The 23,994-nt window shown below is 40.3% G+C and overlaps 1 protein-coding gene across 3 annotated transcripts in view; it reads right to left on the bottom strand.

The window, feature by feature from the left end:
- The window catches only part of IPMK (inositol polyphosphate multikinase), a 55,411-nt gene extending 32,386 nt beyond the window's left edge, over nucleotides 1-23,025 (bottom strand). For 2 of the 3 annotated variants that reach the window (XM_065922812.1, XM_065922814.1), the window contains exons 1-2: nucleotides 22,516-23,025; nucleotides 3,223-3,317 (exon numbers count right to left, since the gene is read on the bottom strand). In XM_065922812.1, coding sequence (XP_065778884.1) covers nucleotides 3,223-3,317; nucleotides 22,516-22,705 — 285 coding nt within the window. In that variant the 5' untranslated portion in view covers nucleotides 22,706-23,025. The remainder of the gene's footprint in view (nucleotides 1-3,222; nucleotides 3,318-22,515) is intronic. The other variant, XM_065922813.1, reaches the window with a different exon arrangement.
- Between the last annotated feature and the right edge of the window lie 969 nt (nucleotides 23,026-23,994).

Below are 23,994 nucleotides of genomic sequence, written 5' to 3'. Positions count from 1 at the left end.
TTTTTTGGCTCAAAAATCACTGCGGACAGAGACTGCAGTCACAAAATTAAAAGACATTTGCTCCTTGGAAGGAATGCTGTGATAAAGCTAGACAGCATATTAAAACAGTCATCACTCTGCCAACAAAGGTTTGTCTAAGTTATAGCTATGGTTTTTCCAGTAGTCCTGTATGAATGTCAGAGTTGGACCATAAAGAAGGCCGAGTGCCAAAGAACTGATGCTTTCGAAATGCAGTGCTAGAGAAGACCCTTGAGAGACCCCTTGGACAGCAAGGAAATCAAACCAGTCAGTCCTAAAGGAAATCAACCCTGAATATTCACTGGAAGGACTGATGCTGAAGCTAAAGTTCCAATCCTCTGGCCACCTGATATGAAGAGCTGACTCACTGGAAAAGACCTTGATGCTGGGAAAGACTGAGGGCAGGAGGAGAAGGGGGTGGCAGAGGATGAGATGGTTGGATGGCATCACTGACTCAATGGACATGAGTCTGAGCAAACTTGGGAGATAGTGAAGGACAGCAAATCCTGGTGTGCTATAGTTTATGGGGTCAAAAGAGTCGGAAAAAAACTTAGCAAATGAACAAGGGTATTTACCACATTAACAGATTAAAAGAGGAAACTCATGATCATTTCAACAGATAAGAAAATCTCTGCCTTCCTGCATTGTCTCTTCCTGGCACAAGAGACTGGGGGGTTGGTGAACAGCTGAGGTCACTTATTTACTTCTCTAGTTCCCTCCTTATCAGTCCAAGTCTTGTCTTAAAGTTACCTCGCTGAGTTCCAGCAGCCACTCCCTCTCCATGCTGACCAGGCCTACAGATGGTATAGCCTTATCTCCTTATCACTTAAGCAGGTGACCTTAAACTCTGACTACATCATGGTAAACAGTCCTTTTATTAAACAGAGAGGGCATCATTCGTTCCTTGAGAGAATCTTAACTCACAAAGAAAGCACTTTCCTTAATCTGTGGAGAAATATCTCTCAAAAATTTAGCTTGAAAGTCATGCTTTAACAGGGAAATGTTAGAAGCACTTTTACCAAATGAGAAGATCCCCCCACCATTGCTTTACTTCATCATACTGAACTATATAGAAATCCTGACAGAAGTATATAGATTCAAAAGGGACAAATAAAGCTTCCAATCACAGAAGATGTAACATATACAGAAAGCAGAAATAACAAATACAGAAAGTTGTTGTAACAAATACAGAAAGCAACTAAAAATGTTAGAAAGTCTCAGATAAATATAAGTTACTAAGAGTTCACCAAGATTACTATATGTAAGAACACCATACAAATATCTAATTCATTCCTATGTATTAGCAATCATCAGAAAATGTAACTCAAAAAAATACTGTTTACAATAGAAACAAAAAATAAGAATAAATTCAACTTAGAATGAATCCAACAAAGTATGTGCAAGACTTTTACAGAGTAAATATAAAATATTTTCTTTGAAAAAGAGGAAGTGTCAGCAATTGAAAGCATATTCTAGAGCCAGACTGCCTATGTTCGAATCCAGGGACCATCATTAACATTTCAATGATCCTGGTCAAATTATTTAAACTAATCATCTTTTATTATAAAATGAGGATAGTAACAGCGTATCTAACTCACAGGTTGTTGTTAAATGAGTTGGTAAGGCATTAATAGCAAATACTTGGTTTTTGTTTTGCATTATCTTTTTACTTGCACCTAAATTTAAGAGGTAAAGTTATAAAATTCTTAGAAGAAAATATGAGTATACACCTTCATGACATTAAATATGACACTAAAAGTCTGCACTTCAAAAGACACTAACAAGAAAATGAAGACAACCCAGAGAATAGGGGAAATATTTACAAGTCACATAAGAAAATCAAAGCAAACTACAATAAGATTAACACTTCACACTCACTTGAATGCCTATTTAAAAACAAAAACAAAATTAACAAGTGTTGATGAGGATACAGAGAAACTGGAATCCTCATATATTAGTGGTGAAAATGTAAAATAGGGCAGCCACTTTGGGAAACACTTCTGGCAGTTTCTCAATTAATTAAATGTAGAATTACTATATGACCCAGTAATTCCACTCCATAGCCAATTCTAGTATCTAAAAGAATTAGAAACAGGCATTCAAACAAATACTGATACATAAATGTTCATAATAGCCTTATCTACAAATGTTTATCTACAAAAGCCAAAAGATGGAAACAATCCAAACGTCCTTCGATGAGGGAATGAATAAACATTATGTGGTGTGTAAATTTAATAGAGTATTACCCAGTCACAAAAAGGAACAAAGTACTAGTGCCTACCACAAACTTTAAAAACATGATCAACAAAAGAAGCTAGACACAAAAATAGCTAAATCCATAGAAGGCAGGTTGGTGGGTGGAAGACATTGGGGTGAGGGAAGAATAGGACATCGTGGCTTAATGGGTACAGGGTTTTTCTTGTGTGTGTGGTGAAAATGTTTTGTAACTAGATAGAGGCGATGGTTCAGAGAAGGCAATGGCACCCCACTCCAGTCCTCTTGCCTGGAAAATCCCATGGACGGAGGAGTCTGGTAGGCTGCAGTCCATGGGGTCGCTAAGAGTTGGACACGACTGAGAGACTTCACTTTCACTTTTCACTTTCATGCACTGGAGAAGGAAATGGCACCCCACTCCAGTGTTCTTGCCTGGAGAATCCCAGGGATGGGGGAGCCTGGTGGGCTGCCGTCTATGGGGTCACACAGAGTCAGACACGACTGACGTGACTTAGCAGCAGCAGAGGTGATGGTTGCAAAACATTGTGAATCTTCTAAAAATTATTCCTAGTAATAAGGCTAATTAAATGTTAACTCTCCCCCAACTCTTCCCCTCTACCCTCCTTTGGAGTTTCATAGTACACACTAGCATGTTCAAGGCTCTAAGAAATTCTGTAGTAAAAAAATAAAGTACTTATTTAAACTCAGCATTTCTGAAAAATACAGTCTATCATTTAAGTGTTTTTCAAAAATGTAGGTCAAAACCCATCAATCAAAATTAATTCAGTATATCAAAATAAGAATCCCTCAAAAATGAAATAGAATAGAAAATACTACAATATATTGGTAAAGATAAACATTGTATTTTTTTTGAGCTGCTGTTTCAGTCACATACACAGTATACTAAGACATGCTATCAAATGTATTTCTTACTGAGTCTGCAGCAGAAAATTATGAAAAGCACTTTGAATACAACAAAACAAATCTTACCTCACTTACCATATTATAAAATTCCAGCTCTCTTGGACCCCTTGGAGGTGGCTGCAATTGTTTCAAAACTGTGCCATCTGGATGTTGCAATATACCTACAGAACAAAAATAAGATAGTCTAAAATGCTTTAATAGCCAATTTCATAAATTTAACAGTTTCCTTTTACTTATTTCAGAAACTGAAACATTCAAATAACATATTTCAGTGCCTGTTAGAGGCAAAGCACCAGGAACACAAATTCTAAATAGCTTGCTTTTGTTGTTTCCACCTGTTATGCCCCTTATAGCTCCCCTGAGGAAGCTTTCTAATAAATAGAACATATTTAAATTTTTATAGAAATTCTTCAGTAATAGACTTTCCAGGAGATGTTAATTTATAGTTAAATACAAAGCAAATTGGGCCTCCCTGATAGCTCAGTTGGGTAAAGAATCCACCTGCAATGCAGGAGACCCTGGTTCAATTCCTGAGTCGGGAGATCCGCTGGAAAAGGGACAGGCTACCCACTTCAGTATTCTTGGGCTTCCCTTGTGGCTCAGCTGGTAACGAATCCACCTGCAATGCCCAGGGAGACCTGGGTTGGAGCCCTGGGTTGGGAAGATCCCCTGGAGAAGGGAAAGGCTACCCACCCCAGTATTCTGGCCTGGAGAATTCCATGGACTGTATAGTCCATGGGGTGGCAAAGAGTCAGACACGGCTGAGTGACCTTCACTTTCAAGAAGCAAATTAAAAGCAGTAGCATAAACTGATCCCACAAACAAAAAAATGTTAACTGATTCTATATGAATTTCCCATTTTTTCATTTTTTTAAGTTTCTCTCATCTGTTATAAGAAAGCAACTGAAGTTTTTCCTGAGTCAGACGCACTGTGTAAAGCGCACCAAGCCAATGCGAAATGCAGGGGCTGAAATCAGGCGCCAAGCCTGGACAAGAAGGGGCACCACTTTATGATACGCCCACTCAAAGGGGAGACTGCTTTTCATCTACATATGAAAATCTTACATTTTCATATACTGAGATTTCATAAAATCATGCCAGTTAGAACACAACAGAGCTCAAATAAATCTATTTCCAATTTTGATAAAACACATTACTTAAGTTTCTATTTCTTTGGCAAGCGTCAGCAATTTTTAAGGACAAAAATGCAGAATTTAATCAACAAAGTATCAACCTAAAAGATAGAGTAATCAAGTTTGTTTAAGTGCTACTTATAGAATATAAGGAAAGTAAACATTAATTCATATGGGTAAGATTGGTTGGTAAGTAATGAAAAGATTTGGGGACTTCAAAGAACAGTCTAACATAGCTAAAAGTTACTGAAGAGAAATACTGTTTGTTCCCAAAGTCTGGGAAAGCCTTCACACCCATGGTAACAATGGGCTAATGAATAAAGATAGATACAAAAAAGCCCTGGAGCTTCCTGAGGGCTCAGTGGTAAACAATCAGCCTGCCAACGTTAAGAAACACATGTTCGATCCCTGATCCTGGAAGATCCCACATGCCACAGGGCAACTAAGCCCCTCTGCCACAACTATTGAGCCTGTGTTCTAGAGCCTGGGGGCTGACACTGAGCCTTTATGTCACAACTGCTGAAGCCCACGAGCCCTAGAGCCTGTGCTCCACAAGGGAAGCCATCATAATGAGAAGTTTATGCACCAAAACTACAGATTAGCCCCCTCTCCGCAACTAGACAAAAGCGCATGCAGCAACGTAGACTCAGGACAGCCAAAAATAATAAATAAACCTTAAAAATATTTTATTCAAAAAAAAGGACTGATGAGCTGAATTGGGAGGGGACAGGGAGCATTCATAAGTGAAGAGAGAACTATGAAGCTTCCCCACCTTGAGGCAGACACCTCATCTAGATATAGGTGAATCTGCCACTAGACAAACATTTTAGCAGGCAAGCAGAAATCAGACTGTAGACAACAGTGTGGGGTAGCAGGATGGATTAGAGACAATAGTCCTAACACAAAAACAGATTGCTTGATCCAGCAATTCTCCCACACTATTCACTATGAAAAATACCGCTCCAGGTTTTCAGAGAAAGAAGCCATGGAGAAGGAGATAGTAATACCAGGCATTCTCCCAGTGAATGAATTATAGGATCTAAAAGTAAACCAATAGTATCTTACACTGCAGCCAAATCCCTTACAGCTGAAAAACAGTCAAGATAAGAAAAGAAACATCTTGGAAGGCTGAGCCAACACCACATGAACTGAATCTAAGAATGCAGCTCAGCGCCAGTTCAACTAAATTCTAAAGGGAATATGAGTTATCAGTCCCTCACTCTAAACAGAGGGAAGGGTTTATACTCTATGTGGAACAAAACAAAACAAAAAATAATATATTTCACTTCCCAGGGTTCTTTTCTTTCTTCCCACTGTTTTTTAAATAAGGTATCTAAAATTCAATTTAAAAATTGAGACATACCAAAAGAACGAAGTGTGATGTATAACCAAAAGAAAACAGTCAACAGATGATGACACATAGATGAACAAGTACTTATAACTACCAAACAAGGATGTTAAAACAATTAAAAGTATGATGCAATAGAAACTACAGGAAAAATGGATATAACACTGAATAGATACTTCAGGAGAAATGTAAAGTCTACAAAAGAAACAAAAGAAATTGTAGAAGTAAAAAGACACAGTATCTGAAATACAATTATCAGCAGATGATTAAGAATAGGCAATCAAAGAGACTGATAATAAACTTAAAGGAAGGTCTATAGAAAATATCTAAATTAGTGCAATAAGAGAACAAGTATCTAAAAAGAAAAACGGAATAAAGCACTAGTAGTCTGTAGGATAATATCAAGCATTCTAGCAAACACATAGTTGGAATATCATAAGGAGAAAAGAGAATGGGTCAGAAAAATAATTCTGGACTTCCACTTCTACATAGGATACAAAAAGCTGAAAGAACACCCACTCCCATATAAAAATAAGGAAAAGTTAGATAATCTACAAAATTATAACTTTTCTTGAAACCATTAGAGCACTGAGACTGTAAACTACAAACATATAATCTAACCACTACGATATGCCCAATGCGAGCACTCCCTGGCTTATGTTAGCACACGGCAAGAAGATGTGACTACCTTACAAGGCAGTAAGAAAAATTCAGCTAATATTTTTAACAAACAGTTAACAATAACAAAATACAGGTTAGGGAGAGAATACTGACTTCAAAAAGTTACAAAACACTTTCAACATTTTTTTCAGAAACTCTTCTCTGTGTCCAAGAGAAAGACTGGAGTAAAAGAAAAAAAAACTGAATAAAAAGATAAAAAGCAACCCTCAAAGGTACAGTCCTTGAGGAAGCAGACACCATTCCTGTAAGTGGATACGGCAGGGAGTCCCTGGAGAAAAAGAACCAGGCACAGCTTTCTTGACATAAGAGAAACCATTTCAGGTCTAAGTCGTTTGGGGATCTAAGCTTGGCCACAATGCTTGCCCTTGAACAGGACCCAGTAATTAGCAATCTTAAGGGAAGTTGGATGGCATCACCGGCTTAATGGACAAGAGTTTGAGTAAATTCTGGGAGATAGTGAAGGGCAGGGAAGCCTGGCATGCTGCAGTTCATGGGGTCACAAAGAGTCACAACTTAGCAACTGAACAATATGGGAAATGAAGGATTGCAGGAACAAAGTAAAAACAGTCAAGAAACAATGTGCTGTGTCGCTCACTACTGTTCCACTCTTTGCGACCCTATGGACAGTAGCCTGCCAGGCTCCTCTGTCCATGGGGATTCTCCAGCCAAGAATACTGGAGTGGGTTACCATTTCCTTCTCCGGAGGTTCTTCCCAACCCAGGGATTGAACCCAGATCTTCCTCATTGCAGATGGATTCTTTACATTCTCAACTGCCAGGGAAGCCCCAAGAAACAGTAGTTCAGTGATAAAGTCTTAGTTCCTCCTCAAGTTATACATATAACAATCTGGTACAGATCATAGCTGTTCAGGAACTACGCCCTACTCCAGTGAAGGATGGAATGATGAGGTTTCCTTTTCGAACCCTCTGCGATTTCAATCAACTAAAACTTGGACTCTATGGATCTCTGCCCCGATTCTATACTGAATCCTCTGCTCAAGCCCCTTCATGAATATTCCATACATCCTTAACTTAAAGTTTGCCCAACTTTACCATTTGGGGAGACACTGCTTTGGGAAAGAGCTCCTTACTTACTGCAGGGAATAAATTCTTCTTCTTCCAGTCTTTGACTTGGTTATGTCTTTTGGCTCAACACCCACCAAGAGAAACCCAATTTTTCAGGTAACACGACTACAGGAAAAAACAGTTCCTCCCAGAACCTTTTCCCCTGTGAACAAAATTCTTAAGCTTCTAGGGTAAGGGCAGTAAATCATATTGCCCCCAAGGCACAAAGATGGGGAAAATAGTCAGAGAAAAAAATCCTTTAATCCTGGAGGCAAAGAGGGAACAGAAAAGCATGATGAGTCCTGACTCCAGAGGTGGTCTATTGCTGGGGGAAGAGAAAGAAACTCACTTGCTAAAGAGTTTGTCTCCCATACAAAAAAAGGAGCACTAGACAGGAGGGAAAAGGGTAGGACACACATGCTAGATAAATGAAGGGGTGTAACCCTTGGGATACAGACTGGCTGGAACCTGCTAAAACTAAGGTGGCTCTGAGAACAGTCCAATCATTGACCTTTAGTTCATTATACCTTCATTGTAATAGGTGGTACAGTTGGTAATGAACCTACCTGTCAATGCAGGAGACATAAGAGACATACATGGGTTTGTTTGATCCCTGGGTTGGGGAAGATCCCCTGGAGAAGGGAATGGCAACCCACTCCAATATTCTTGCCTGGAAGATTCCGCGGACAGAGGAGCCTGGTGTGCTACAGGCCATGGGATCGAAAAAGTCAGGACACGACTGAACACATACAACCACCAGTACTAAAAATCACCCCCACTTAAGCTGAGACACTTACAAGATAGATCATAAAAGGTCAGAAGGTGAGCAGTGGCCCAAACCCTGGGAAATCCCCACCCTTCCCAGATCCAACAAGAATACTCCCCACCCTCATTAGCACATGAAATTACTGAGCCCTTAAAATCCAAGACCCCCATGCCCTGGGGCAGCTCTCACTTTCTGACATGGTCTGTCACCAATAAGCAATAGTAGTCTACATGTGGAGGAGGGGCATGAACATACAGAAAAAACACTTTTGGAGCATGGGTGCAAAGAAGACCTAAAGCAGAAGGCTGGAAAGGAATACTGAGAAAAATACTCCAGCAAATCATTCTCACTCTAAACAGAAGATTACAACAGAGGAATTTCAAGCCCATGATACACTAAAGGTATATTAGTCTGCTTGTACTTCTGAAATACCAAAGATTGGATGCTTAAACAACACAAACCTATTTTCTCACAGTTATAGAGCTAGAAGGCCCAGATCAAGGTGCCAGGTACCTTGGCAAGAGCCATCTTTCAGGCCTGTGGACAGCCACCTTCTCACTGTGTCCTCACATGGTGGGGAAACAAGAGTATACTCTCTCATGTCTATTTTTATAAAGACACTAGTCCTATCGGATCAGGTCCCACCTTATGATCTTGTTTAGTTATAATAAGAAAAAGGAATGGCTAAAAGATCAAGGGAAAAGCCCTCAAAAATAGAACAAAAGAAAATCGAAGTACCAATACCTCAGGTGAAACAAACACGCCCCCTTCTTAGCTAGTCCTAACTTGCATAGGGGAGGCGAGCGGGGAGGAGATAAAACTTATAAAAAGAGGGAGCCAAGACACGTTGAAACTCCAATACTTTGGCCACCTGATGCAAAGAACTAACTCATTAGAAAAGATCCTGATGCTGGCAAAGACTGAAGGCAGGAGCAGAAGGCAGAGAGGATGAGATGGTTGGATGGTATCACCAACTCGATGAACATGAGTTTGAGCAAGTTCTGGGAGCAGGTGATGGACACGGAAGCCTGGAGTGCTGGAGTCCATAGGGTCGCAAAGAGTCGAACACGACTGAGTGACTGAACTAACTGAAGATGGGTTGAGGCCGCTCCTCATTAATCTGAAAGGCCCTGTCTCCAAATACTATCAAATTGGGAGTTAGTGTTTCAATATATTAATTTTGGAGGGCACAATAGTCAATCTACAACAGAGGGTAACTACAACAACAGAATTCAAACTTGGCTCTACTCCTGACTAGACTGATTCAATCACCAACATTAACAGTCTAGCAGAAGAGGTATATTCATTTCAGGCATAAATACTGTTTGCCTCAGTTACTTCAGTCCTACATATGATATCCAGATTTTAATTAAAAAATCACAAGTCATATAAAAAACTAAGGGAAAAAACACTGCCAAGAGATAATGCAACATACAGAACAGTTTCAGAGATTACACTGATGTTATAATTGTCAAACTTAAAATAACCATAATTAATCTATTAAAAACTATAAGAGAAAAGGTAAGACATGCATGAAAAGGTACAGAATTTCAGCACAGATATATTTTGAGTTAAATGGAATGTAAGAAATAAAAAATATGGTAAGAGAGATTAAAAACTGCTTTCTACTGGTTTACCAGTAGACATAAAACAACAGAGAAAGAAATCGGTAAATCTGGGGACAAGGAATCCACAGGGACAGAGGAGCCTGGCAGGCCACAGTCCACAGAGTCACAAAGAGTCAGACATGACTAAAGCGACTTAGCACACACACATGCATGCAACAGAAATTACCCAAACTGAAACACAAAAAGAGAAAAAAAAAACTGCATGTTAAAATTTCTCTCTGCGGATGGAATCGTCTAGGTAATATTTAACTTTTTTTTGGTAACTTTTAACAGAAATTTCTACAATAAACATATTTTGCGTTCATTAATAGAAAACATACTTGACACAGGAAAACATATACGCTAATTACATACTCCATATAATCTCAATTATGTAACCAAGTTATTAGAAAGACTTTTTTTTAAATGACCAAAATGACAATGTCTAAAATGTTCCAAAACTAATAAAAACAAACTATATAGAGCCAGGAAGCCCAGAGAATCATAAATACTATGGGGGAAAAAAAAAACCTCCTAGACATTTAAAAACAAAATTTAAATACAAAAACAAAAATGGTTAAAAGGATGGGGGGGTTAAAAAAATATATACTACTCATAAGAAAATTGATATATTAACATTCTTATATATCAAACTATGCTAATGTCATATAGACTTCAAGAAAAGAAATATTGAGGACATGCCATAATGATAAGAAGGTCAATTCATTAACACACAATGGTAGCAGTTTCAAAATATATGAAACAAAAACTGAAAAGATAGACTCACAATTACTATCTCAATAATTCATAAAAACAAATATTCAGAACATTAGTAATGATATATAAAACTTGAACAACAGTATCAAACAACTTGACTACACTGACACTTATAGAATACTACGTCCAACAGAATATATATATTTTTTCATGTATAAATGGAACTTTTACCAAAACTGACCATCTGCTGGACTACAAAAAATAAATCACACAGAGAATATTCTCTGACCACAATGGTAGTAATGATAAGACATCTGGGAAAAAATACCAAATAGACAGAAAGTAAACACACTTCTAACTAATCCATGGATCAAAATTCACAAGGGAAATTAGGAGATATTTTAACTAGGTGATAATGAAACCAACATATCAAAATTATGGAATGCACCTAAAAGTACCACTTAGTGTTTAGAGAAAAATGTGTAGTTTTAAATGCTTATATTGCAAAAGAAAGAAGGTTCCAACTTAAGATGCAGGGAAAAAAAGATATTAAAGAAAGACAGGAGCAAAAAAAAAAAAAAATCAGTGCAATAAAAATGGACAACAGAAAAGAATCAGTGAAACTAAAAGGTTCTCTGAGATCAATAAAACTGATAAACCTCCAGCTAGACAGATCAAGGAAAACAAATAATCATTATTAGAAATAAATGAAAGATGAGATGTCACTACAAATGCTACAAACATTAAAAGCATAAAAGGATTATAAACTTCACACCAATAAATTCAACAACTTAGATAGGGGTTTCCCAGTGGCTCAGTGGTAAAGAATTCACCTGTCAATGCAGGAGGCAAAGGTTCAATCCCTGGTCCAGGAAGAGCCCAGAGCACCTAAGCCCATGTGCCACAACTACTGAGCCTGTACTCTAGAGCCCAGGAATCGCAGGGCTCCAAATATGCCAACAAATTTGGAAGACTCGGCAGCGGCCACTGGACTGGAAAAAGTCAGTTTTCATTCTAATCCCAAAGGAGGGCAATGCCAAAGAACGTTCAAACTACCCCACAATTGCACTCATTTCACATGCTAGCAAGGTTATTATACTCAAAATCCTCCAAGACAGGCTCCAACAGTACATGAACCGAGAACTTCCACATGTACAAGCTGGATTTAGAAAAGGCAGAGGAACCAGAGACCAAATTGCCCATGTCTGCTGGATCACAGAAAGAGCAAGAGAATTCCAGAAATAACATCTACTTCTGCTTCACTGACTATGCTAAAGTCTTTGACTGTGTGGATCACAACAAACTGTAGACAATTCTTAAAAAGCTGGGAGTACCAGACCACTTTACCTGCCTCCTGAGAAATCTGTATGAAGGTCAAGAAGCAACAGTTAGAACCAACCATGGACAACACACTGGTTTAAAATTGGGAAAGGAGTGCATCAAGGCTGTATATTGTCACCCTGTTTATTTAACTTGTATGCAGAGTACATCATGCGAAATGTCAGGATGGATGAATCACAAGCTGGAATCAAGATTGCTGGGAAAAATATCAATAACTTCAAATACACAGATAATATCATTTTAATGGCAGAAAATGAAGAGGAATTACAAAGCCTCCTGATGTAGGTGAAAGAGGAGAGTGAAAAAGCTGATTTGAAACTCAATATTCAAAAAACTAAGATCATGGCATCTGCTTTCATCACTTCATGGCATATAGACGGGAAAACAATGGAAACAGTGACAGACTTTATTTTCTTGGGCTCCAAAACCACTTGGGCTCCAAAATTATGCAGCCATGAAATTAAAAGATGCTTTTGCTCCTTGGAAGAAAAACTGTGACAAACCTAGACAGCATATTAAAAAGCAGAGACATTACTTTGCCAACAAAGGTCCCTATAGTCAAAGATATGGTTTTCCAGTAGTCACGTACATATGTCTGAGTCGGACCATAAAAGAGGGTTAAGTGCTGAAGAATTGATGGTTTTGAACTGTGATGTTGGAGAAGACTCTGAGAGTCCCTTGGACTGCAAGGAGATCAAATCAGTCAATCCTAAAGGAAACCAATCCTAAATATTCTTTGGAAGGAATGATGCTGAATGTGAACCTCCAATACTTTGGTCACCTGATGTTTCCAAAGAGCCGACACATTGGAAAAGAACCTGATGCTGGGAAAGACAGAAGGCAGGAGGAGAAGGGCATGACAGAGGACAAGATCCTTGGATGGCATCACCAACTCAGTGGACATGAGTTTGAGCAAGCTCTGGGAAATGGTGAAGGACAGGGAAGCCTGGCATCCTGTAGTCCAAGGGGTTGCAAAGACTCAGACATGACTGAGCAACTGAACAACAACAATTTATCACAACCACGTGGACCTTAATCCAGGAACATACAGTTGATTTAAATATTTCAAGATGAATAAATATATTGATGTTTGGGAAGACACTTTTCTGAGAAAAAAAGGAGATATGAATATAGAATAGGGAGAAGAAAGAACTCTGTGATATTAATTTTAATTACAGATATGAATATTAACTTTAATTTTTACCAATGAGAAATTATTTCTTAATTCATTCTGCTGAAAGGACCAACAGTAATAACAATCAAGGAGCAATGAGTATACCTGTTGCCCAGATGTTGGTTTTTAAATACCATTTATCCCCAAAGGATGTACCTTTCCCTCTCTTCCTTGCTTTTTGCTTCTCTTCATTCTTCCGCTATTCATAAAGCCTCCTCAGATAACCACTTAACTTTCCTGCTTTTCTTTTTCTTTGGGATGGTTTTGTTCGCCACACCCTACACAATATTACAGACCTCTGTCCATAGTTCTTCAGGCACACTGCTATCTAGATCTAGTCCCTTGAATCTATTCATTAGCTCTACTGTGAATTCATATAAAGGATTTGATTTAAATTATACCTGGCTGGCCTAGTGTTTTTCTTGGTTTTCTTTAGTTTAAGCCTGGCTTTTGCTATGAGAAGCTTATCATCTTAGCCACAGTCAGCTCCAGGTCTTGTTTTTGCTGACCGTATATACAGCTTCTCCATCTTCGGCTACAAAGAATGTAATCAATTTGACTTTGGTATTGACCATTTGGTGACGTCCATGTGTAAAGTATTCTCTTGTGTTGGTAAAAAAGAGTAGAGAGCTGGCTTACGACTAAATATTAAAAAAACTAAGATCATGGCATGGTCCCATTACTGCATGGGAAACAGAAGGGGAAAAGGTGGAAGTAGTGACAAATTTCCTCTTTTTGACTCCAAAATCACTGTGGACAGTGACTACAGGCCATGAAATCAGAGGACAATTGCTTTCTGTCAGGAAAGCGATGACAAACCAAGACAGTGTGTTGAAAAACAGAGACACTACTCTGCCGTGATGCTGAAGCTCCAGTATTTTGGTCACCTGATGCGAACAGACGACTCATTGAAAAAGTCCCTGATGCTAGAAAAGATCGAAGGCAAAAGGAGAAGATGACATCAGAGGATAAGATGGTTGGACAGCATTACTGATGCAATAAGCGTGACTCCAACTGGGCAAACTCCAGAAGATGGTGAGGGACAGGGAGGCCTGGCATGCTGCAGTCCATGGGGTTGCAAAGAGTCAGACATGACTGGACAACTGAACAACAACCACCCGCAAATGAACGAGGTTCTTGAGAAAATAGTGTCTTATTCTAAGGCTGGGACACGAAAGGTATAAGAAGAACATGGGACATCTTTTCATGCCACAAACTGAGAAAATGCTTTAAAATATGGGAACATTAAAAAGACACAGGAGCCAGCTTGAAGAAGCTCCCACTGCCAAAATCTGGGACAATTGAGCATCAGAATTAAGCAGCAACAATAAAGGCTAAGATCCATCCATTGAAGTTTGAAAAACCCAGCAGTCCCTCCTACTAATTAAAGAAAGAGAGAAGAAAAATCTATATTCCTTAAAGAAGAATGCCAACTAACAAATGTAACAGGAATAAGAGATTAGAACATCATTTTCCAGCTAAGATGGTAATTAGTTGAGTTGGTCAAATATTAACGAGTGCTTGTAACACTTTGCGAAAATGCCAATGACATGCAGGATGTTTAACAGTCTCAAAATATTCCTCTCAAATTATTTATCTACATTAGGAAAAATTAAACTTAACAGTGGAAAAATCTGGCAGACATCATTTAATCAGCCGATCAAAGTTATATCACCAGTAATGCAACTGACATCCTGTGCTGACATCCTGATGCTTCAAGAAACAACATAATTCATTTGGTATTCTTATAAAAAGTGCAATCATCTGATTCTAGTCATAAGGAAATAAGTAGAGAATCCTGAAGAATATTCCAAAAGACATGTGCCTATAGTCTTCAAATATTTCACAGTTAAAAAAGATAAAGATAAAATTTTAAGAACTGCTCTGTATGACAGGCAACTAGAGGGTGATAAGAGCTAAATGCAAAGTATATAACCTTAGATGGGGGGAGACTGCTATAAAGAAATATTATAGGAATAGTGGCAAAAGCCAAATGATAAATATTCTGGATTTGATAATTTTACCAAGGTTAGATAAGAAAATGTTCTTATTTTTAGGAGATAGACAAGAGGTCATGATGCCTGCAACTTGGTTTTAAATGGTTCCACAAAATCATTATCATACACGATAAAGCAATTGTGGCAGAATATTAATAGGCAAATCCAGATGAATGGTAATATATATTAGTTTGTTGTTCTATATTTGCAACTTTTAAGTTTGAAATTTCCCAGCACAAAAATTTTTTAAATTCCTTAAAAAGGAAGTATGATATACAGTAGAATCAATTATTTAGATAAAATCTAGTGTAAGACTTTTACACTGAATGCAAATGGCCAGAAATAGTCAAGATAATCAGAAGTGAGATGTTTACTCTACCATACATCAAGATTTATTATACAGCAGCTTAACTTAAGACAGTGAGGTATCACTGCTAGGATAAACAAACCAGTAAAACAAGTCCAATATGAAACTGAAAGAACTGAGGTATATATGCACAATGAAGTACTAATAAGCTGTAAAAAGGCAATAGGGAAGCACTCTATGAACTGCTAATACTGATTTCCAGGAGATACTGCTAAGTTTAAAAAACAAAGTACAAAAGAGTATATACAGCATACTACTTTTTGTCAGAAGAAAGGAAAAGAAGAAGATAAGAGATCTGCTTAATTTTGCAACAAGAAATTCAGAAAAGATAAATCAGAAACAATGAAACTGGCTATCTACAGGGGATGCTGAGAAATGGGATGGAGTGATACAGAAGAGAGTGACACTTCTGATATACTTTTGGAAAGTTTTGCTTTTGGAAGCATATTAATTCTCTAAGCATTCAAAAACGGATCACTGAAGGAAGAGAAATGAATTTAAATGGAAACAAACATATTTCAAATGAATAATATTACCATTGAGAAGAGGGAAGTAAAAATAACCACACACACAAAAATTCCTAATCCAAATAGCTTCTGAAAAATTTCTAACCACATATCCTCAATGAAAGGCAATCTAATCTTGAATTCTTTATTCTAGGTTTGTTTTCTACAGTAGTATGGGTATAGAAATTCTGACGATCATAGGATTAAAAAAATTTTAATATTGCTGGCAGCCAGGTTCTCACTGAGGTAAATGGAAAATACAAATTTAGAATCAGGAAAAGGAAAAGAACTCCATGGAGTTGGAATGAAACTAGAAGTATCAGTTATGCAATTATGATTTCTAAAATATTTATACACACTTTTTAGTAATGTCCATTGAAAAGACCTGGAAGCAATGACATTCCAGTGGTAACAAGCAAACCTGCACCCAGATCTTGGTTTCTAAAAACCATTTCCCACTAAAAATGAACCAGGGCTCCTTGGAGAGATGGCAGGCTCCAGAGCTGTGGGAACTTCCCTGGCAGTCCATTGGTTAAGACTCCATGCTTCCAATGCAGGCCTTCAATCCCTGGTTTGGCAAACTAAGACCCCACAGGTCATGTGGTGTGTCCACCCCTACCAAAAAAAAATTATTGAAAAAAAAAAATAGCTTGACAGAAAGGAAGGAAGTGCTCCAAACTGGTCAAATCTGGGACAATTTAAACAGCAAAATAAACAAGTTCTATAATAGATTATGACACTATAAAAATCCATGACTCCAAATTGATCATAAAAGAGAACACACATACACATAGGAATAAGAGAGCTATTTTTTTTCTTTTCTTACAAAGTCAACTATGCTTCAATAAATAAAATATCAACTATATTCCCTATGTTGTATATTACATCATTGTAACTAATTTTATACCTCACAGTTTGTATCTCTTAATCCCCTTCACCTATTTCACTCCTCCCCAGTGCCCATCCCCTCTAATAATCATTAGTTTGCTCTCTATATCTGTGAGCAGAGGGGCTGCCCCCACCCCCTGCACTCTCCTGGAGCTATTTCTTAGAATCAGTGCTCAGTCACTCAGTAGTGTCTGACTCTGCAACCTCACTGACTATAGAATGCTGACTGTTAAAATAGACAGAGTGGTAGAATGAAAAAAGAAAATCACAATTTTTCAACTATCAGAGTAAAGGTTGCTTCAGGCAGAATCATCATTAGATGTCTAATCTAGGGTTAAAGTATGAGGATCCCAATATTTGCAAGAACTTACAAATATCTCTCCACAGACAGCTTAGTCACACAGGGAGAAAATATTAACTATATACTGGAGAAGCCAAACCACACTTGGACCAAATGATCAAGTTAACATCACTAATAATGGGCAGATAGACAGTGTGGACCTCTAGATGTGATACCCTAAAAAGGATATCTTATATATCACTTGTATAACATTCCAGCCAGAAAAGTATCACCTGAATCTCATCGTAAGAATCCATCATAAATCCAAATTAAATAATACTTTATTAAGTAACTAGCCTGTACTCTTCAAAGTCTTATCATTTTTAAAAAGGCTGAGAAACTCTTACAAATTATAAAATTCCTAGAGACAAGAGAACTAAATGCAACCAATGATTATAGACTAGACCCTATCCTGAAAAAACCAAATGTAAGACATTACTGGAACAGTGGACAAAATTAGAATATGGACTATAGATGGAAGTACTGTATTGTTACCAAAACACAAGTTAGTGTGCCCAACACAGTGAGGTCAAACGATACCAAAACAAGCTTGGAACAGAGAAAGGTTTACTGCAGGGCCATGCAAGGAGATCAGTAGTTCATGCCTTAAAAACCCCAAACTTCCCAAGAGCTATCAGCAAAGCACTGTTAAAGGAAAGGTGAGTGAGGGGTGTGGTTAGTTGTTGCATGGTCAGATCCTTTGTTCCCGAGGTCAGGTCATGGTCAGGTAATGATGTTCCCATAAACCTCCACCAAATTATGTGTTAATGTGTAATTCTCTGTTCTGACAAGAAAAAACCAGATCCCAAGGCACAAATTTCACCGTATGAGATCCAGGTCCTGGTTAAGAGGAGGCAGGTCTCAGCTGGTGGTTCCCTCGGGGCCAGGTCCCCAGACCCTGCCCAACTGTCATCAGTGAGGGGGCCTAGTGCCCAGGACCCATCTGGCTCTCAAGCTCCTCAGACCGCCCAAATGGCAGGGGCCAGCGCCCACAGATGGTGCTCCATGCAGACCACCACTGCCATTAGTTGGCACAGGCAGGAGTAGAGGAGAAGTTCACTGCGGTCCCCAAGCCTGGGCCAGGCCAGAGGGTGGCCCTGGCCAGGGCTCTGGAGCTCTGCAGAATACAGCCCCCAGTCTGTCCCCTGGGCCCCCCAGATCATCCAGCGGCCCAAGGTTGGGTGAGCTGGAGGGCCCCCCAGGGGAAGGCTGGGGTCTGCCTCTTACCTCAATCTCCACCTGACGACCCCCACTCCCCCAACTGTTGGCTGAATCCCCCACTAATGGTAGTTCACCGACAGCTGGTTGCTCGTGGGAGGGGACCACTACAGCACCGACCAATGGCAGAGCAGGACCACTACCGGTTGCTCACGGACAGTTGGTGGCTTGTGGGAGGGGCCCACTGTGGTGTCAACCAATGGCAGAAGAGGACCGCTACCTGTCTGGGGGTGGGGGCGTCTGGTGTGAGGCGGTCATGGAGCTCAGCTGCTAAGGGCTGTGCTCCACGGCTCTGTCACCGTATCAAACTGTTAAATTTTCCGTATTTGATAAACGTGCTGTGGTCACAGAAATACACACTAAAGTACATTCTTAAGATTTACACACTGAGGTATTACTGTGTAAAGAAAGGCGCATGATGTGTGCACCCGACTCTCAAATAGTTAAGAAAAATGTTGTTGTTCAGTCGCTAAGTCATTTCTGACTCTTTTGTGACCCCATGGACTGTAGCCCACCAGGCTCCTCTGTCCATGGGATTTCAGAGACAATAATTCTGCTGAGTGTTGTCATTTCCTTCTCCAAGGGATCTTCCCAACCCAGGGATCAAATCCACATCTCCTGCACTGGCAGGTGGATTCTTTACCACAGAGCCACCAGGGAAGCCCAAGGTAAAAATAAGTATGTATATACAGAGAGATAAATTCAGAAAAACGTTAAATTCTCTATATTGTTCTTGTAACTTTTTTGTAAGTTTGAAATTATTTTAACTCAATTAGTTTCAGAGTATCTTAAAAAAATAGACCAGCAGTAAGCCAAAATAGTTGTGGGTTTTCCCCCCAGAACAATATCAGTTTAAATCCTTCTTTTCCCTATAGACCATCTCATTTCTATATCCTAAATTGGATTAAGATACAAATACCTGATTTCAACTTGTTTAAAACCTCAAGGACGTTTGAAGGAAATTAATGGTACATGTCAAATATCAAAACAAAAAAGGATTTTACATTTTGGTACGCTTCAGGATTTCAAATTGATGGCAATTACATTTTTGTGAAACATACCTATAGAAAAAGTTGTATAAAACAAGACCCAGGAGTTCCCTGGTGGTAAGGATTCCAGGCCTTCAGTGCTGAAGCCCAGGTTCAATCCCTGGTCAAGGGAAATGAGATCCTACAAGGCCAGCATGGCCAAAAAAAAGGCTGTATAATGTGCAAGGTATACTATAATGTACAAGAATGTGTAATACATTATTTTTAACAGCAAAAAAGAAAAAGACAAAAACAGTGAAAATCTAAAATTTCATCACCACACTATAAATTTCATATCCACACTATAGAATACAACAATCTTTAGATGAAGTATATTATAAGCATGAAAATGACATACTATATAACACAATACAAAATGAAAGCAAGAAGTTGCAGATATATTTGTATGAAAAATTGGAAGTGTGTTAATGTGTTTACATATGTGACCAGAAACAAAGGCCTGAAAGGATACACCAGAAAGTGACCAGTGTTTGTGACTGCCCTGGGAAAGGGAAAATAGGGGGAAAGGCACTGATATAATGTTTAAACTTTTTTTCCTGAAAGATCATGTACAATTCACAACTTGAAAATGCAAATATTTTGTGTATTCTTAAAAATAAGACATAAACATACTTTGATGAAATGATTTCACTGAAGAACAAAAAATACAGCTCTTGATATCAGAACTATAACATACCCTTCTTAAGCAGTTATAACGATATATAACAAGATCTATTTTTCTGTTCAAGTACTTGGTGCTATTAGTTCTATGTTTTTAAATTTTAATTTAATAAAGCCAACAAATCCCTTTTGGAAATAGGTAAGACATTAATCCTAAACTGAAAAACCCTGTTTACTAAAGGGTAGTAATAATTTTTTTTTAAAAATCCATAATGTCTTTAGCAAAGTTTATTCTGAGAATTTCAGTTGATAGCCAAAGTATGAACTACAAGATGTACTTTACAACTCTAAGTGATTTATGATAGTACAGAGACATAATAAACTTGAACTTTGAATTACTGACCATCTTGTTATCCATGCTATGAATAAAGTAGATTATCATCATTCAGGTGTCCTTTCACTAATAACATTTTAAGTTAAATGTAATAATAAATAAAGCTAAGGACTCCAGATTCCAGAATCTATACTATTCCTTTGACTAATTCATTTGGATGACAAACTCTTTCAGTCACTGTTTGCAATGTAGCTTTAAGGTACATTTGTTATTAGTCAGAGATAATTCTGAACAGGTTCACTATTACATACTTTGATAAGCAGCAGTCACACTAAAGTGTTTGTGATTTAATTTCGGATATTTTGTTCATTCTCCTTCGTATGTAAGTCCATCTTAGGGGCCCTTAGGGAAACAATTATTTTTTTCATGCCTCTAGAATATTATTAGGAATAGCATCCTTACAATTCATTAATATATGTCAATAGGTATGCAGTATAAATCTATTAAAAAGTATTCCATAATTAACTTCCATTAACAGAGGGGACAAACAGGAGAATGTCTCTCTTCTAAGCACCTCGATAATGTTTCCTTACATTTAAGCCAAGCACTTGAGAACAATTATTTGTTTTCTAACCTGGGTGTATCAAAAGAACTGATAATTTTCACTCTTTCAACATTTCCGGAGTTTAACTGAGCCTCAGGCCGCAGGAGGCTGCTGGGATAAAAAGATTCAGTCTCTAAGGAAGTAACAATTTAACAATTTAAAGGGAAAAAACGGAATACAATTGACTCATCATTAACCCCTAACTTTGAAAAAGAGAAAAGTAGAGAAAAGAATTGGGAAATGTTGTTCTCTGACAATTAACACAAATACATTGTCCCATCCATTTTAAAAAATCCTCGTTTGAGTGGTTTTCTGCAAGCACAAAGTGTGTGTGTTCCCTCAGTCTTGTTCAACTCTTTGAGACCCCATGGCTTGTAGCCAGTCGGCCAGGCTCCTCTGTCCATGGAATTTCCCAGGCAATACCGGGGTGAGTTGTCATTTCCTCCTCAAGGGGATCTTCCCCACCCAGGGATGGAACCCATCTCCACAGTCTCCTGCAGCGGCAGGCGGATTCTTTACCACTGGGCCACTGAGAACATGGTGGGGAAAAAGTGCTACCAGGCAGGGCCCTTGGTTTCTAGATTCTCCACACAGTTGCTGTATGACCTTAGGTTTGTCACTTAACCAGCCTTGGCCTGTTATCTCACCTTAAAATGTCAGTATTGTCTTACTAGCCTAAACCAGAATCATCTTACCAGCACAAACCAAATCGTCCTCAGTGGTTTCCAGGTCAAAGATCCGCATTACTCACATACATCTGATTCTCCAAGTAATCATGGCCTAGGAACCAGTGTGAGTAAGCTAGGTGAATTCCAGTTCCTAAACTGAACTTTTACATCACCAAGAGAATAAAAAGGCCCTGGATTGTGCTTTGAACGCTGTGACTCAAAAAATGTATTACACAAGCTAAAGATACAGTCTTAAAAAGATGATCAAGAATGACTGTCTTAACTGTGTACCATCCTAGTACAACAGCAGGGTGTATTTTCGACCGTGAATCCGAGTTTCAGCATTAACGAAACTACGCCTCCCATAGAAATCCACGAGCTATCAGAAAAACCTCCCCAAAGGGCGGGGGAGAGAGATAAACCGGGACAAGCTTTCCAAAAACAAAACAGAACCCAAACAAACAAACATTAAAAAAACAAAATTTTTTTTTTCTTCCCCTCCAGCTATGCAGCTGCACCGAAAAGAGAAGCCCTTAGATTAGCATCATCTGCGTTTCATTCCTTTTCTTTTGCAATACTAGCTACCCGCCTATAATAAACAGACCTTGTGCTCAGGGGAAAATTTACTTCCCCATCCAGTAAAAACGAAGTTCCTTATTTTCACTAACAACGAACGCCGCCTCCAATCGGTATCCACCCTCCCTGGGGAGACCAGACACTCCTCTCTCGCCACCTCCCACTGCGGGCCTGACACCCCACATCCCAGAAATCGCCCCACTTTTCGAGCCCCTGCCGCACGGGTCGCGAGGCTCTGGGGGGAAGCGAAAGAGACCCAGGGCACAGCGTGCACCCCAGCACAGGCGTCCAGCCCAGTCAGTGAGCCCCCCGGTGCCTCCGCCGGCCGGGGTCTCGCGAAGGCGGAAGGGGAGCGGCGCGCCCCGCGCCACCCCCACTTACCCACTTTGTCCTTCCCGTACATGTGGCCGGCCACCTGATGCGAGAGGGGCACGCAGCCGTTGAGGAAGCGGAGCCTGCCGCCCGCCGGCTTCGGGGTGCCCTCGGGGGCGGTCTCGCTCGCCAGTGGGGTCCGCATTTCTGGGGGGCCGGGCGCCTCAAGCCGGAGAGGGGATGGCGGCTCCGTTGCCATAACGGAGAGCTGAGGCGGCAGCGGCGGCGAGAGCAGGGGAAAAAATAGGGCGGAGGGAGAGGGCGCCGGAGAACCCGAGGGTCGCTCAGGCTCGGCCGCGAGGAGGCCCGGGGGTTCCTGCGGCTGGTGCCCGCTGTGGCCCGGGGAGGGAGCCCATGACGCCGCGGAGGCGCGGGCGCTCCCCTGCCTAACTCTCCGCGCGGGGCGGCTCTCGGCTCCCGCCTCTCTGCCGCCGCGGCTGCCGATCCCGGTGCAGCCCTGGAGACAGATCCAAGCACAAGAGCAGCGGCGGCGGCGGCGCCCCGCGCTCCCCGGGGCCTTGACGGCGACGACAGCCCCACCTCCCGCGCCCCCGCCCCCTCCCGCCGTCCTCCAGTCCCCTTAGCTGCCGCGCGCGCGTCAGCGACGCCTGCACGGCCGCCTCCGCCGCGAGCTTCCTACTGCGCGACCCGCGGCAGCCGCCGCTACTGAGCATGCCCAGAGGCCGCCCGACGGGACCCCCGCGGCGGGGCGCGCGCTCGGCGCTGCCCCGGCGAGCGGAAGGACCTGGAAGGGGCGAGCACGGGCGGAGCTCTTCTCACCCCCACCCGATGGGCCTTTTGGTGCTGCACGGGCTAGTCCTTCATTCATTCAGTACGCGTTTTAGCGCGTCCCCGGCTTAAAGACGTCTGGTTCTCGCAGTCTTAAAGGGCAGTCAGTCACTGGTTAAGAGTTAGGAGGCAGAAGCGTTGCCCTGGGTGGCTTGGGAGACCACCTTTTACCGCAATCACCTCCCTCCAACACCCGCTCCGAAAAGATACAATAGGAGTAAAACCTGCCAGCCTTCGAAACACCCTTTTAAGTAATCCTATCTTCCTCACCAAATTGGTGCCTCTAAACAACTTATAACAAGTTATAAACAACTTATTCAGAAAATTTTGAAACCGACACTAATTTCAGACTGTAGAAGATAGGAAATAATCTTAATTTTTTTTAAGTGAGAACGTTTTTTAAAAGAAATGAGCCGGATTTTTTTTTTTCCTCTCTCCCACTGGACCCTTAGAGCAAGTTCCAAGATGCTCATTAGATGGAGAATTGTGTCGAAATCAGGAAAAAAAAAGGGGGGGGGGCGGTGCACACTGGGAGCGAGGGGGAGATTCTGGGATGGGACACCACAGTTCCTGTGTTGGCATTTCAAATGAACACTAGACGTGGTCTTAGAGGTACCAGACTAAGCAAGAAATTTGGGAGTGAAATCTTAGATATCCGACTATGGCAAGGGTTGTGTCAGCACAGACAATCCGCCCCCA

This window comes from Muntiacus reevesi, chromosome 2 (assembly GCF_963930625.1).
Source record: "Muntiacus reevesi chromosome 2, mMunRee1.1, whole genome shotgun sequence".
In the NCBI taxonomy this organism is placed as follows: Eukaryota; Metazoa; Chordata; class Mammalia; order Artiodactyla; family Cervidae; genus Muntiacus; species Muntiacus reevesi.
This window is presented reverse-complemented; position numbering and strand designations above follow the sequence as displayed.